The sequence below is a fragment of the Malus domestica genome, chromosome 14 (assembly GCF_042453785.1).
Source record: "Malus domestica chromosome 14, GDT2T_hap1".
Taxonomy (NCBI): domain Eukaryota; kingdom Viridiplantae; phylum Streptophyta; class Magnoliopsida; order Rosales; family Rosaceae; genus Malus; species Malus domestica.
In genome coordinates, this window is record NC_091674.1 from 15,946,459 (window position 1) to 15,962,128 (window position 15,670).

Sequence of the window (15,670 nt, forward strand, 5' to 3'; positions counted from 1 at the left end):
GTTGGCTTGGCATGGGTTGAGGAGATGTCATGGCAGGGACCACTGCTTGGGTAGATTGGCTTGGCTTGAGCCAAGGGCAGCTTGTGCAGCTGGGGTCGAGGATTGTGGCACTGGGGCGCAGTGCTAGGCGAGCCGCATGGTTCATGTCCTTTGGGCTATTGGACCTGACTCAGGCCAGGCTGGCGATTGAGAGAAATAAGGAGATTGCGGGTCTCATGGGCTGCTGGAATGTTGGGCATGTAGGCCTCCTGCCTGCTGGAATGCTGGGTTGAGCTCCCCTGCTGAGTACCATGAATGTCGTTGGTTGCTTAGTCCTCTTTGCTGAAAGAAATGTGGGCTGCTCCAGAAAGAGGAGGTAAAGAGGATCAAGGCGGATGCATTGGCTCGTCTGATCGCTGTCGTGGAGCTTACTATGAATGAAGATGGAAAGAAGAGATCTTCCCCGCCTGCTCATGAGATGCCAATTAAGAAAAAACTAAAGACTTCTTCTGCTGCTCATGAGGGTCCACTTGCTACCGAAAGGTATGTGATTGACATGACTTCTTCCAATGGGAAGAAAAATAAGGCTGCTAGATCTGAGCATGTGGCGTCTTCCATGTTGAGAAAGGCTAGTACAATTGTGGATAAGATTGCTCAGCGTAAAGGTTTTATCATGCCCCCACTGCCGAAGTCTGTACCAGGATGTTCTTTGGGAGCCAAGTCCAGTTCACCTTTGTAGAGACTTGCTATTATGAAGAGTGGTAAGGTGGACTCTGCTGCTAAAGTGGCGCCAAAGCCTGCTCCCTTTGCTGCTGAGATTGATTCACCTCAGATTCAAGATCGTAAGCTTGCAATTTCTGAGCTTCGTTTTGCTGCTTATGCTCAGAAGGGAGTGGATGAGCTTCTCTATTTCTCCAGAAGACTTGCTTGCTTTTATTTTAAGGCTTCCATTGGTGAAGTAGTTGGAGAAGTTAGTGCCCAGACTAGGGCAGCCGGGGGTGAAGCGCCGGATGAAGGTGTGGCGACTGAGTAGTCATGGGATGTCCAAGCTGATGTAGTGTAGTATTTTAGGTAGCCTTTAGGATTTTCTTTGTTTTTCCTTGTAGCTCTTGTTTTGCTTGAACTCCTTCGGCCTTTGCTAGTTGTTTATAAACATGTTTTCCTTCGTTTTTCTTCATCTTCACTTCTTTTGTTCATGCCCTAACCTTTAGACTTGATAGACCAGTGGCAGGCATGCTACTTTTTTATAAGCAGACAAGCTCGCGTAGCCTATGCAGCCGTAGGTATTGGTGTAGAACTTTGCAAAGTTGTTAGCCATAGGGTTGGCAGCCGGATGCCTTACTTACAGAAGCAGACAAGTCCGCGTAACCACTAGGTTGTTAACCTTGACTTTCTTCAATTCCGTAGGTTGCGTAACAAGTATCACAACACTTTAGGACTTGGTGTAGGTTGTTCCGCGCTTGGCAGAGGTGAAGCTTATCGACTACATAGCATGTCGGCAGTGGATAAAACTTCGTATATGCGCGCTAGCTTGTTTAACCTTTCACAAGAATGTGCAGTTGCCTAAGTCTAGCGCGGCTTTACTGCTCGAAGGGCAAGCCGTAGGCAGTCTTCCGGAATCCGTAGGCTACCTTAGTGCACTCGGTAGCAGCTTTAGGATTCCAGGGCAGCCGTCCATCGAATGTACTGCGTAATGTGCCCTCTCTGTCTCTTGGGCCCGGTTCCCCACGGATTAGGCCAAGAGACCCAAAATCCTTCAGTTAGCTAAGCCTTGAAAAAGACCATTGCGGCTACTTCTAGGAATCCCGGCGCAAGCCATCGTGCATCTAGTTATACTAGGGCAGCCAGGTTCATCCACGTCTGGATATTCGGAGTGTAAAGTTTATCCTCCCGTCTTGGAGAGCTGACCCATATGGGTGTCGGGGAATTGGTTTATCCTCTCGCACTGGAGAGCAATTAGTTTACCCTCTCGCACTGGAGAGCATGGTTGGTCCCTCGGGGGGGCGCAATTCCTGCGATGGGTCCCTAAGAAGGGCGCAATATTCTTTTGAAGTGCCGGAGTGATCAGTTGTTATAAGCATGCAGCCGAGCCAAGTTGTGATTACTTCTGAATTCCTCATTGAAAAACGAGTGAAACGAACGAGAACTTAGCTGTAAGGTAGGAACTGTATAACAACTGGATAGTCCTTGACTTGTGAGGTGGTGCCCGTCGAGCTTCTTGAGTCTTCGGGCTTTGATGTAGTAGGAGCTCACACATGGTACTTCTTCAGATTGTAGGCGCTCCACTACTTTTCGATCTTTTTATCGTTTCATGGTAGCGGGGGTATAATTACTCTTACCGCCTATTCTGCTGAGCTTGTACAGACCTTCCCAGATGAGATCCATCTTTTTGGATGTTTCGGCCTGCCTATTGCCGTGAGGATATCTCGGCATGGACATATGCTGCTTGATGCCATATTTTTGGAAGAACTTCGCCAAATCTTTGCCCACGAATTGCAGGCCGTTGTTGGTGACGATGGATTAAGGGATGCCAAATCGGTAAATGATGTTCCTCCATATGAAGCGCTCTATGTCCGTCTGAATTGTGGTCGTCATGGGCTCTGCTTCCACTTATTTGGTGAAGTAGTCGGTTGCCACGAACCACGGCTGCTCGCGAGCCTTTGTAGTTGGATGCGTCGTTGACATGTGAATGCTAGAAATCTCCATTGAGGGAATATGTGCGGCTAAAGTGTGATCGACTGCCTTCAGGGCATCGTTGGGCCGAGTTGTTACGTTCGTCAGAAAACTTTGCATCTGCCAGGGTCTACGCCTTTATCGTTGCCGGTTTAGATTCGGCGAAATAGTGCGTCATGATGATGACTGCAGGTAACTGTAGAATACAGGTAGGCAGGCCCCCAGCTCTTCTCGCATGATGGTAGAGCTTATTGCTACTTTAGATACCGTCAAACATGCGAATAAGTCATCCGCTGCTTCTAGGGAGGTGATGTCGGGTACTTCTTCAAGTCCTTGAATATGCATTGGCGAGCCTCATCCCAAAGTGCATGCTTCTCTGCTAAAGCAAAAGAGTCTGCCAGAGTTAGATCTTCTTTCATGATCAATTTTCCGAATAGCGGGTGGTCTGCTGGAAGTCCTTTTTGGAAGGCTGCTCTAGCTATCGAGTCGTTGCATCCGACTATTTTTGCTTTCTCTACTTTGAACCTCCTCACATAGTCGCGAAGCGACTCCTTTGGGTTCTTCTTGACGTCGAACAAATGGTCAGACTTCTTTTTGATCGAGCGATAGGATGAATATTCTTTGGTGAAAACCAAAGAACGTTCGTAGAAATTCCGGATGGATTGTGGCGGCAGGGTGTAGAACCAATCTTGCGCCTCGCCTTGTAGAGTGGTGGCGAATATCTTGCACATGAGATCATCGTTGTTTTGATAAATGATCATTGCACTTTGGTAACGTTTTAAGTGTCTCTCCGGGTCTTCATCCCCTTTGAAAGATGTGAAATGTGGCATGCTGAACTCGCGTGGAGGCTCTGCTTGCTCGATCTCCTCCGTGAAAGGTGACCTGCTTATGTTGGTTATGTTCCGTCGTAGTGCCTCGTCGGTGACCTCGTTGCGTTGGAAATCATGTAATCGCTTGGTCAATAGTCTCTCTACTTCTTCCTGAATTTGCCTTTGTTGGGGTAGCGGAGCTCTCGGCTGCCCCCAGTCATGACTTGCTGGTCTAGGCTGCTCTTCCATGTGTTTGGCTCGTCTATGCCGCGGATGCAGTGCATGTGGTGCGTTCCTAGTAGGCGAGCGAGTTTTTCGCAGGCTGCTGGTTGAACTTGAGCTGGATTGAGTGACTGCTTTTCTCCGTCCGTCGTGCTGCCTACTCTGATGTGAGGTGGATGACGCTCCTTGTGGGCTTAGCTGCGAATAGACACTTTGCCCGGAAGGTTGTTCATGTTGACTATCGGAGTATGACCCCAACCGTGAATGTATGTTTCTCCGTGGGCCTAGTCGAGAGTGTATGCTCATTCGCGCTCTAAGACGGGAATGTACACTGCCCAAACGTTCGGCTAGTGGCTGGTCGAGTGGCTGCTTGCCGGGACGCTGCTAGAAATGTCCGTCTGCACGTTGGATCCCGATGCGTTGCAAAAGTTGATTCACCAAGGTTGTCTGTTGTGCAAGGGCGCTCGTCAACTCTATGACTTGTCGAGACAAGTGTTGTTCGCCATTTGGATTGGAAGAGCTTAGAAAGAATGCGCCTCCTTGGGCAGTGGAAGAGTGGTAGACTCCAGGCGCGAGATTTGAGTTGGGAAATGTCAAATCCGTGAAAAAACATGGTGAGAATGCTCCCGGCTCGATAGTAGGTCCAGATGGTTGAGATAGTCTTGGGCCGACTTGGGCTGCTTGGAAAGCCACAGGAGTAGTTTGGGCCTTGAGAGTGGGCTGCTCGTCGGGAGCCGGCTGGGTCACGAGAGCAGACTGCTTGGCAGGAGCAGGTTGGGCCGTGAGAGTGGGCTGTTCGACGGAAGTAGGCTGAACCACGGGAGTAGGCTGCTCGTCGGGAGCAGGCTGGGCCACGAGAGCAAGCTGCTTGGTAGGAGCAGGCTGGGCCACGGGAGTGGGCTGCTCGACGGAAACAAGCTGGGCCACGGGAGTGGGCTGCTCGATGGAAGCAAGCTGGGTCACGAGAGCAGGCTGCTTGGCAGGAGCAGGTTGGGCCGTGAGAGTGGGCTGCTCGACGGAAGCAGGCTGGACCACGGGAGTGGGCTGCTCGTCGGGAGCAAGCTGGGTCACGAGAGCAAGCTGCTTAGCATGAGCAGGCTGGGCCGCGATAGCAGGTTGCTTGGCAGGAGCAGGCTGGGCCATGGAAGTGGGCTGCTCGACGGAAGCAGGCTGGACCACGGGAGTGGGCTGCTTATCGGGAGCAGGCTGGACCACGGGAGTGGGCTGCTCGTCGGGAGCAGGCTGGGTCACGAGAGCAGGTTGGGCCACGGGAGTGGGCTGTTCGACGGAAGCAGGCTGCTCAATGCGCGGTGCATATGAATGCGAGGCTTGGGCTTGGGTCCACGTAAACTTGGATGGCACGGCTTGGGTCGTGGTCTTGGTACCGTGAGCCTTGGATGGCACGGCTCGGGCCGTGGTGAAAGCTCCATGGACCTCGCCACGAATGGCTACCGAAGTAGCCACCGCGGTGGTTCCCATGGTGGCCGTGGTGAAGGCACCATGGACCTCGCCGTGGGTGGCTACCGAGGTAGCCACCGCGGTGGTTCCCATGGTGGAAACTCGTGGTGGTGATGCCGCTCCCCTTATTGTCGCATTTTGCCTCACGGATCTCCGCAATCCCATTTCTTGTATATTAGAATTTTCACTTATGGAATTTTCTAAATTTCTAGCCATTATATTTTGCTTATACGTTTTATCAAAGAACCTTTGCAAGTAAAAAATTCTAATAATAAGAACGTATGAAAAATATTCAAATGGACTAGAAAATAAAGAAAAAACCTTTTTGTGCGAAAGTCTTCTACGAGTATGGATTTCAACTCTCAATGAAAGCACCAATTTGTGGATGCAAATTTTCTCCTCTTCGATCTTGGACGATTTTGCACCTACAAAACAACTAGCACTTTAGGTTAAGGCCAAGAGCCTCACGCGCCCACGATGAATGGGGGGGGCTTTGGCCGAAGAACCTCCGATGCCAAAGTTAGAATTTTAGAGAGATAGTGTTTAGAATATTTGGGATTTTTTGTAAGAGAATTGGAACTAGTGTTTTGTGAAAATGGGACCCAATTTATAGGAGAGGAAATGGTGATTTATTTTGGGGGGTTATGGAGATAATGGGCTAGTTATTTTGGGGAGTTATGGAAATAATTGGCTAGTTAATTAGCAAATAGTAATAACCTAATTAACTAGCTATTTGAATGTCATAAAAAGGGGGAGAAAATGGCAGCAACAAACAGAAAATAAAGGGCATGGCCGGCCCTAGTGGGTTTTTGGTTATAATTTGGAGGTTTAGTTGATAATTAAGGGATTGATTAGGTAATTAGTCAATTTTAGGAAATATGAAAGGAATAAGTATATTATTTAGCTAATTGATTAGCTAAATAATGAAATGGGAAATATATGAATAAATTAGGTTTTAAGTTGATACCTATTTTGGGCACTTTTGACTTGGTTGAAGGATAATTGTCTGCTGATTGCACGTAGGAATCCCGGTATACCTCAAGGGTAGTTTTGTCTTTTTTTTTGTCAAAAATCCACGTGTCGCCTTGTGATTATTTTTGGCTCCACAAATGTCCTATCTGCTGCCAACGTTTCATAAAAATTCCATCCAATGTTGAGTACAACAACATCCACATCAACAAAAACATTCAAGGTTCTGTATACAAAAAAATCCCTAAATCATCATCATATAAGCCACAAGTTGATTTATAAACCCTAACACAATAAAACAAATGGAGCAGTTCTTAACTTGGGTACACCACCTCGATTACTGGATGTAGCTTCATGTGCAGAACTTGATGCCTAAAACAAATAAAAGGATTTCAGGATTTACGAAGTGTTAAATCAATTTAGAAATCATATAACTATGTAAATGGTTATATTCCACCTCATGTCTTGTAGGAAGATGCATGTGACGAGTCCTGGTACTGTGACCCTCTTCTTTACATATCCTACATTTGAGGGTCCTTTGGCCATTTCTTGAGAGCTATTGTGGCTGTGGAATCTCCACTTCTGTTAGTGGCTTCATTTTGTGTAGAATCAACTTCTTTTGCCCATTTTGCAACCTTTTTGTTTCTCTTCTTCTTGCGTTTTCTAGGTTGTCTAGTATATAGAGGAGGCTAGATAGGTGGATTTTCAGTGACTTCCCACATAGACATCCCATTCATTGGCTGGATGAAGTGAGAATATATTTCCAAGTACATGGACTTGGAATAACATCTAATCCACACAGTTCTCTGGCTTCTTTCTCTTATAATTAATGGCAGCAATAACATGGTTGCATGGTATGCATGTGAGGTCATATTTTCAACATAAACATGTATGTTTAGTCAAATCACCAACATATTGGTCACATTCTCCAGCATCCACTTAGAATTTTGTCTTATAAGACCATTGAGCAATACATTGAACACACTCCATCTTTCATCCTCCAACTTCTTCTTAATCTTGGGGCACAAAACTTTATGTTGTCTTCCCATAACATCTTGTTTTATTTGAATTATTTTCATCAAACATGGATATGAATGATTTGAAGCATGGTTACAATTGGATTGGACCTTGCCTTCACTATCACAACATTGAAACTTTCACACAAGTTGTTAACCAACATTTCACACTTGGTAAAAGTTAAAAAATGAGACATACTCCAATGAATGACATGCATCTTTATGAGCCAGTCAAATGCATTTTTGTTAAACAATCTAAGTGTCTTCATGACTCTTTTGAAGTGCGGAATTATGTTGGTCTTGGCAGCAGCCCATCAAGCATCTTTCAATGCCTTGCCTTTAAATTGATCTTTATAGCTTGTATACAGATGCCGCACACAAAACTTATAGTGACCATTAAGAAGAACCTTCAAGAATGTAGGAATTAAACCCTTATCCATGAATGTTGATTTACAATAAAGGTCCAACCATGTTGATTTACAATTTTAATGTTCTCTGCTAAAATGTTTGAAAACCAAATCCATGAATCCTTGCTCTCCATCTCAACAACTGCATAAGGTATCACCCAAGTCTCATCATGGAACATTGGGATCTATCCCCACAACAATATGCTAAGACTTTAAATGACAACCATCTAAACCAACCAAAGGTCTACAATCAGCTCTAAATTCTTCCTTGCATGCATCCAAATGCACATACATCTTTTAAAACCTTCCTTCATTCAGTATAATTTTCACGGTGCTCCCTAGGGTTGTCTTCTTGCTTTCGTTAACAAAATCCTATAATTTAGTGCATTGCTTAGCATGTTTACCCATAATAATCTTCAACGCAGTAGTCATTGCCCTATAGGCTTTCATCTTTTAGCAACCATGTTTTAATTCAGCTCCAATTCCACAAAAGAATCAACAGGCCTTATTGGATTAAGCTGGATCCTTTCGAAGTATATTTCACTAAGCCAAGCTTGTTTCATATTCTTACTGACCCACAATCTACTATATGTTTGAAAATCCAACAATTTCTTCATTTGCATGTTGTTTGAATTATACATATTTCCACATTTAACAAACCAAAGACATCATTCTTTGCAAACTACATCAACCTTAAACCTCTCATTTTGTGGAAAATAGACATCCCCATACGTGCATTACTATTGCCTACGAAACTGTGCAACATCCCTAAATATCAACCCTATTGACAGATGTGGGTTCTTCATGTCAGTCTTCTCGTTAAACTCATGATATAGCTCATTATTGTTTTGATAACCATCTCTATCTTCATGGACACTCCGAATGCTATCTAAATTGTAGTCTGGCTTACTAACATCTACATCAATCTCTTGTTCAAAAATCATTTGCTGCTCAAATCCCTCCCCTTGTTGATTATCTTGTGCCCTAATGCTAGCCAACACTTCATCTCCATGGAATTCATCTTCCAAAAAGCCACCATCAATTCATCTTCAGCTATTCAACACAGGACAATGCATCTCTAGCTTCATCAACATTAAGATCACCGAACCCTAATGAATCAAGGCCTTTTTATAGCTTATCAAAAGCCATTCCTTCATTTGTTCCACTTTCAAATAGCAAAGGTTCGGATTTGGCTCACTTTGAAAATATACCATCTAATTCACAGATTGGTAAGGCACATTATAATCATCACCAAGCCCACTTATTGGATATTCAATGGCTAGCTTGCCCTTTCCTATATTAACTTACACTAGCCTCTTTTGGTCATCCTCATCACCATTAATTTCTTGAATAACGACACTGGTTTGAGTAACCGGTTCAATTGACTTAATAAAATTTATCTCTTGAGAGGCACATTCTTCAGGTATTATTTTCTTAATGTAGACATCAATCATCATGTGTTTTGGCACAAATTTGCACGTATTGATCACATAAGAATCAATCTTCAATGGCTTCAACCCATTTTGAATCTCCATCCCTGAGAACCTATAGTGGTAGCTCATGAACAAATTTCCATATCCTAGTTCCTCAACTATATTATGAACCTCTAACAATGACATCAAGTCTTTGTCACAAAAGAAAAAAAAATCAACCTTGCCTTTGACATAGAAGTCATCACTAAGCTCCCCGCCATGATACATTTTAATTGTGAAAATTTCGTCATCTCCTGAAATTCTAGCATAAAAAAAAACCCTAATTAAATTGATGAAAACCCATACTTCAGAACCACAAAGCATAAATTTCAAGACCACAAAGCTCAAAAAAAGATAGAGATTACCATAAACAAACATTAGCCACAAGCATTTTTCTGGCAGGATCAAACAAAAACTCATATGTACTTATATGAGCGTGCAACACATGTCATATTTTTCATTGATCTAAACCTAATTAATGGAAATATTGTATTGATTAAGTTTAGAATAAAAATTGGCCATTAATAAATGGCTAATTAGTAAAATTTTCATTGATTTATGGCTAAAAAACCTAAATTGTTTCTAGTTTATGGAGCTAGGATATATGATTTCGAAGAACCCCTTTGGTGGCACAAGCAAAGTTACCTTCTTTTCTCAAATAATTCCGATGAAAATTGATTGGGTTGCGATTTTCGCATCCTAACATCGTTTTTGAGCGGGATGACGAAAGCCTTCTAAAAGAAGGATGTCTTTGACACTGTTCTCATAGCAAAAATAACTCTGTCTTTAGCCATCTACATTCAAAATTGAATATGTTGAAATATTTTCTGCAATCATACGAAAGTGTGTATGACAATTGAAGAATTCTAATCACTACCAATCTAATAAACCCGGTGGACATCGACATTGCTTATTTTTGAACTGAAAAATCTTGTTGAATGATTGACCAGCAAAAGAAACGTCATTAAATGAACGAATGTAGTAAGAAACCAAAAAAATAAAACAGAAAACACCCAAAAAAAGGGCCCAACCGGGTTCGAACCGGTGACCTCTTGATCTGCAGTCAAATGCTCTACCACTGAGCTATGGACCCAATCGTTAACAACAGTTCTTTTTGTAGATTATATATAGGGTTCATCATTAGGTTCTGGGTTCTAAGGGCTTCGACAGATCAAATTGTTTTTTATTTTTTTATTTTTTTATTTTTTTTATTTTTTTAATATAATGAATTACATCTATTCAATTGGTATTGTAGCAACCAACTTATAATGTTCCTATGTTATAAGTTATATGACTCCTATCCAAGGAAGAAAATATCGGTAATATCGGAAATATCGGAAATATCGGTAGTCCGAAAACATGGAAATATCGATGGAAATATCGGGATAATATCGATATCGATAAAAATTACATGGAAACCACGGAAATTGTAAGAAAAACTTGGAAATTTTTAATGAAACTTTGTAGGATGTTTATTTAGTCAATTATCTATTAGTTTATCACAAAAAATTGGAAGGAAATGCATTGCATGATGGATTTAACTGATTTAAGTTGATTATATAGCGAGCTGGCAAACATTGTGAGTGTAGAAAATATGTAGTAATTAATGAAAGAAGTTTAAACACACCATAATCATTTATATATAATTAATTAGTACAATATTTGGAGGTTTTATTTAGGATATTAAAAAAAAAAAGGGAAGTGAATAAAATGATGAAGAATAATATGCCGAATTTGACACTTTAAATTTCTTACACATAAGAATAAGACTAAACTTTAATTTGGATGCCGATTATGTTTTTTCAAGTTTATATAAAGTAAAAGAATTGAATTTTGGAAGCCAGGAGTGTGTCAATTGAATTTTGGCCGGCATGCAAGGTATCAATCTCTTCGTCTCATCGAGTAGTACAACTTTCCTTTTTGTTTCACTCAATTTCGTTGAGTATTGAAAAAGTTATACTCATTTGAATCTTACCCAGTTTCCGGCGACCTCAGTGGCTTTCGAGGCAATTTCCGGCCAAACCACAACTAGTCAGACATCGTGTAAGGTACCATTCTCTTCGTCTCGATTCAAGGGATACAACTTTCCTTTTTGTTTCACTCAATTTCGTTGCGTATTGAAAAAGTTATACTCATTTGAATCTTACCCAATTTCCGGCGACCTCAGTGGCTTTCGAGGCAATGTCCGGCCAAACCACGACGATTCAGACGTCGTGTAAGGTACCATTCTCTTCGTCTATTCGAGGGCTACAACTTTCGTTTTTGTCTTGCTTGATTTCGTTGAGTTTTGACAAAGTTATGGCCGTTTAAAGTGGGTGTAAATTTTCGGCCGAAATTCTGATTTTCTCCTATTGGGAGAGTCCCACATCGCCCATGCTTGCTCACTGCTCTCGCAATTTGTCCTATAAAACCCACATTCCCCTGCTCAATAAGCCATATCTTGTTCGCCCTTTGGGCTATGATCAAATGAAGTATGTGTTGAGTTTTCTCAACATATTTAAGTATTTTTTAGTATTATGTGGTGATATTATCGATAATTTCAAAAATATTGCGATATTATCGATATTATCGATAATATCGATAATATCCCGATATTTTGATGAAAATCATTTGGATAGTTAAAAAAATATTGGATCTCCAAAAAAACGATAATATCGGCGATATTTTGCCGATATTATCGATTTTTTCTTCCATGCTCCTATCCAATAAAAAAAACAAAAAAAAAACTTATATATGAGTTTAAAATTCAGATGCAATGAAGAGGTGAAATGTAATGTTTGAACTCAAAATTAAATTTGAAATTAACTTTTCAATGTGTCGGAAGTGGTCTCAACATTATAAGCCAAAGCAACAAGTCACTCAATTTAGTGTCATAAAAATATAATTCGTAATTATGAGACAGAAATTTATTGTTTTTCTCTCTTATAAAAACTCATAAAAATCACAGCAATCACATATTCACAACATAATTGAACCCAAATCCCACGAATGGAAAGGCTTTCGTTATTGATAAAAAAAAAAAAGAAGGAAAAATTAAGATAGAACAAGCACAAGTTATTGAGCCCAATACGTAATTCAGTTTATTTTCTTCCTTCCCAAGCAACCTAAAATTGGAAAAATCCCAATTCTCAATCCTCCAGCTCTTCCTCCTCATACTCTCCCTCATCTTGTGCCACAGCATCTTGGTACTGCTGATACTCAGAAACCAAGTCATTCATGTTGCTCTCAGCCTCAGTGAACTCCATCTCATCCATGCCCTCACCTGTGTACCAGTGCAAGAAGGCCTTCCTCCTAAACATAACCGTGAACTGCTCCGAAACCCGCCTAAACATCTCTTGAATTGACGTTGAATTCCCCATGAATGTGGAGGACATGGCGAGCCCGGTTGGTGGAATGTCACAAACACTTGATTTCACATTGTTTGGAATCCACTCCACAAAGAATGAGGAGTTCTTGTTTTGTATGTTGATCATTTGCTCGTCCACTTCTTTTGTGCTCATTTTTCCACGGAACACGGCCGATGCTGTCAGGTATCGACCGTGGCGTGGATCTGCGGCGCACATCATATTCTTAGCGTCCCACATTTGTTGAGTGAGCTCAGGGATTGTGAGGGCTCTGTAGAATTGGGAGCCGCGAGAGGTCAAGGGTGCGAAACCAACCATGAAAAAGTGGAGGCGGGGGAAAGGGATGAGATTCACAGCTAGTTTTCGAAGGTCGGAGTTGAGCTGGCCCGGGAAGCGAAGGCAGCATGTGACTCCACTCATGGTTGTGGAAATCAAATGATTCAAATCACCGACTGTAGCATGTATAATGCAAATGGACTTTTTAGTATTTAGAAGTGCAATAACGAAATGATAATGTTTTTTGTTTCTTAGATGACAAGTTATGTTATCAAACTTCCAATATGGACCTTAATATTGACAACTCAATAACATAGCATGTCAGACTATCTGAAAAGAGAACATGTGAATGCATGTTAAGTTGTCACACTCTTAACTTAGGTCAAATGTTTAAATAAACTCATGTAATCAAATGGTTCAAACAACTCTAATTCGACAACGCAACATATTAGATTGTTGGAAAACTTGCATTTATATGACTAAAAAGCTATTACTGATTAATACATACAGCTTGGATTTGTGAGCTTCAGAGTTCTGAAACAGATATCATAGAGGGCTTCATTGTCAAGGACCATGACCTCATCAGCATTTTCAACTAACTGGTGAACAGAGAGAGTGGCATTGTAGGGTTCAACCACAGTGTCTGAGACTTTTGGTGAGGGGAAGACTGAGAAAGTCATCATCATTCTATCTGGATACTCTTCCCTGATCTTTGATATCAGTAGGGTTCCCATTCCTGACCCTGTCCCACCTCCCAGTGAATGGCAAATCTGGAACCCTACAACACATTATTAAACACTTAATTAATTTTTATTGATCATGATGAACATAACCAAGATCTTGTGCCTTGCTTGTGATTGGCTTTTTAACCAAAATAGTTATTGAGATTTGCATAACACATCACTTTGGTCCTTGAGATTTGAAATCAATAGAAGTGGTCTCTAAGATTGTCTACCATCAATCATTTTGATCATTTCGTGCAAAACTATGTTAAGTAAGGATCAAAATTACAAATATACCCTCAATTTAATAAACAATGACCAAAATGATTTGTCTAAACTAATTTTGATCTATCTTTAGAATCTAGCAAAACCACATTTTCTAGTAAATCTTTTATTTTGGATCCAACTTTTCTAGAAATATATGATCACATCAATTAGGACTTTAGAAGAAAAAAAGAAGAATTAGAAAGAAGAAAATGGCCAACAATCTCAAATTACAAATTAAATACCTTGTAAACAATCACAATTCTCGGCCTCTTTTCTAACCACATCAAGAACAGCATCGATCAACTCAGCTCCTTCTGTGTAATGCCCTTTAGCCCAATTGTTTCCAGCTCCATTCTGACCAAACACAAAGTTGTCCGGCCTGAAAATCTGCCCATAAGGACCTGTTCTTAAACTGTCCATCGTCCCCGGCTCGAGGTCCATCAGCACTGCCCTAGGCACATATCTCCCTCCATTTGCTTCATTATAGTAAACATTCACCCTCTCAAGCTGAAGGTGAGAGTTCCCGTTGTATTTTCCCGTGGGATCGATCCCATGCTCGTCACACATCACCTCCCAAAATTTGCCTCCAATTTGGTTCCCACATTGTCCAGCTTGAACGTGCAAGATTTCTCTCATTTTCTAAAATGTACTAAAATAAATAAATAAATAAGGGTTTATGGGGCTAAAGAGAAAACAAGGGAAGAGAAGAACAATGGAAAATTATGAAATGGTAATGACCCTTTTTGTAGTTGTTCAAGTCTCTCTAATTTTTTTCTTCTGTTGAAATAATTGACAATATATTTAGATAATAATAATTTTCATTTAATAATTTCATGTGGTTTGTTCAGAGAGGCATGTCAAAGCTCCAACCAGGGGGTCGTGAGCTGGATAAGGGAAAGCGACAACAAGATTCATGCTTGCTATCTTCTGGCGACATTCAATCTCACCTATCAACCCCTTCCCATTTCATTTCACTTCTGTCATTAATTAGGATATTCCTAAAATACCCATTTTTTGATCGGGGGTTTTGTTTCTCTCTCTAACCTAATTTGAGTTAATAATTTAACACATTATGAGGATCATTGCCATTAATATGCTATACTTATCCTCTATTTTAATATAATCAAGGATATGGTATCCAAAGAGAAATGCTATATTAATTCAAAGATGAAAAATATTATGTCATGACAAGAACAAAACATACACCATATCATACATGCACATGTACGTAGATGTTATATTTACTTGGTCATGCGGTTGTTACAAGTTTTTGACAAATGAGCCGAAGATAGTTGTTTACTTGCATGTGAATAATTTGTTGAAGAATAGAATCTCACATCAGAAATGGAAGATTCCATGCTACTAACAACATTGCTGCATTTTTTGATAAAATCCAATACTTGTCGAGTTGTGTAGGTGGTTAAGTTGTGGCAATATTAGTGTGATTAGTAGTGGGCCACTAAAGACGTGGTCCCACGTCAGTGGGAATGTTGAAGAATGCAATCCCACATCAGAAACATAATAATACTTTACTACTTGAAAATGAATGGTTTCACTATTGATAACACGGAGACCTTTTGTGATTAAAGTCAACACCTGTTGGGTTGTGCATGTGGTTAAGTTGAGACAACATCGGTATTATTAGTAGAGTGCCGCTAGCCCGTCTTTAAAATCTTGACATAAGTGTTAATCATTGATGAGTGTCAAATGGTAAATTCTATGGTCATCAACAATTGACAATCAGAGGCCTGTTGATGCCAAAGATTAGTAATAGCATCAGTAAAAAAGTTAATCCCTCTAAAATTACGATGAAATGAAATAGAAGAGAAATCACTAGTTAAGTTTAGAAAGTCCATATATGTGCAAACTGTTCTAATTCGTCAATGCATCAAACATTGACGAAGAAGATAATTAACAAGAATTTTGGAATCACCCTCCAGAAAAAGTATTTAAATCACTAGTTGCTCATGTACGTTGAAATCAAAGCTCTTATTTATTTTTAATTTAAAAATAATGCGTACTATATTCGAAAATGTTGTTTCTTATCGATCGAATG

General features: G+C 40.9%; 1 protein-coding gene and 1 non-coding gene across 2 annotated transcripts; both read right to left on the minus strand.

Moving 5' to 3' along the window:
- Positions 1-10,026: 10,026 nt before the first annotated feature.
- TRNAC-GCA (transfer RNA cysteine (anticodon GCA)) lies at positions 10,027-10,098 on the minus strand. The gene has a single exon. It is a non-coding gene; the product is annotated as a tRNA-Cys (tRNA).
- Positions 10,099-11,896: 1,798 nt separating this feature from the next.
- LOC103415092 (tubulin beta-4 chain) lies at positions 11,897-14,654 on the minus strand. The gene is made up of 3 exons (XM_008353448.4): positions 13,857-14,654; positions 13,134-13,403; positions 11,897-12,801 (listed from the first exon to the last, which is right to left on the minus strand). The coding sequence occupies exons 1-3, from the start codon at positions 14,248-14,250 to the stop codon at positions 12,134-12,136; spliced, it is 1,332 nt and encodes a 443-aa protein (XP_008351670.1). The 5' UTR covers positions 14,251-14,654; the 3' UTR covers positions 11,897-12,133.
- Positions 14,655-15,670: the final 1,016 nt, after the last annotated feature.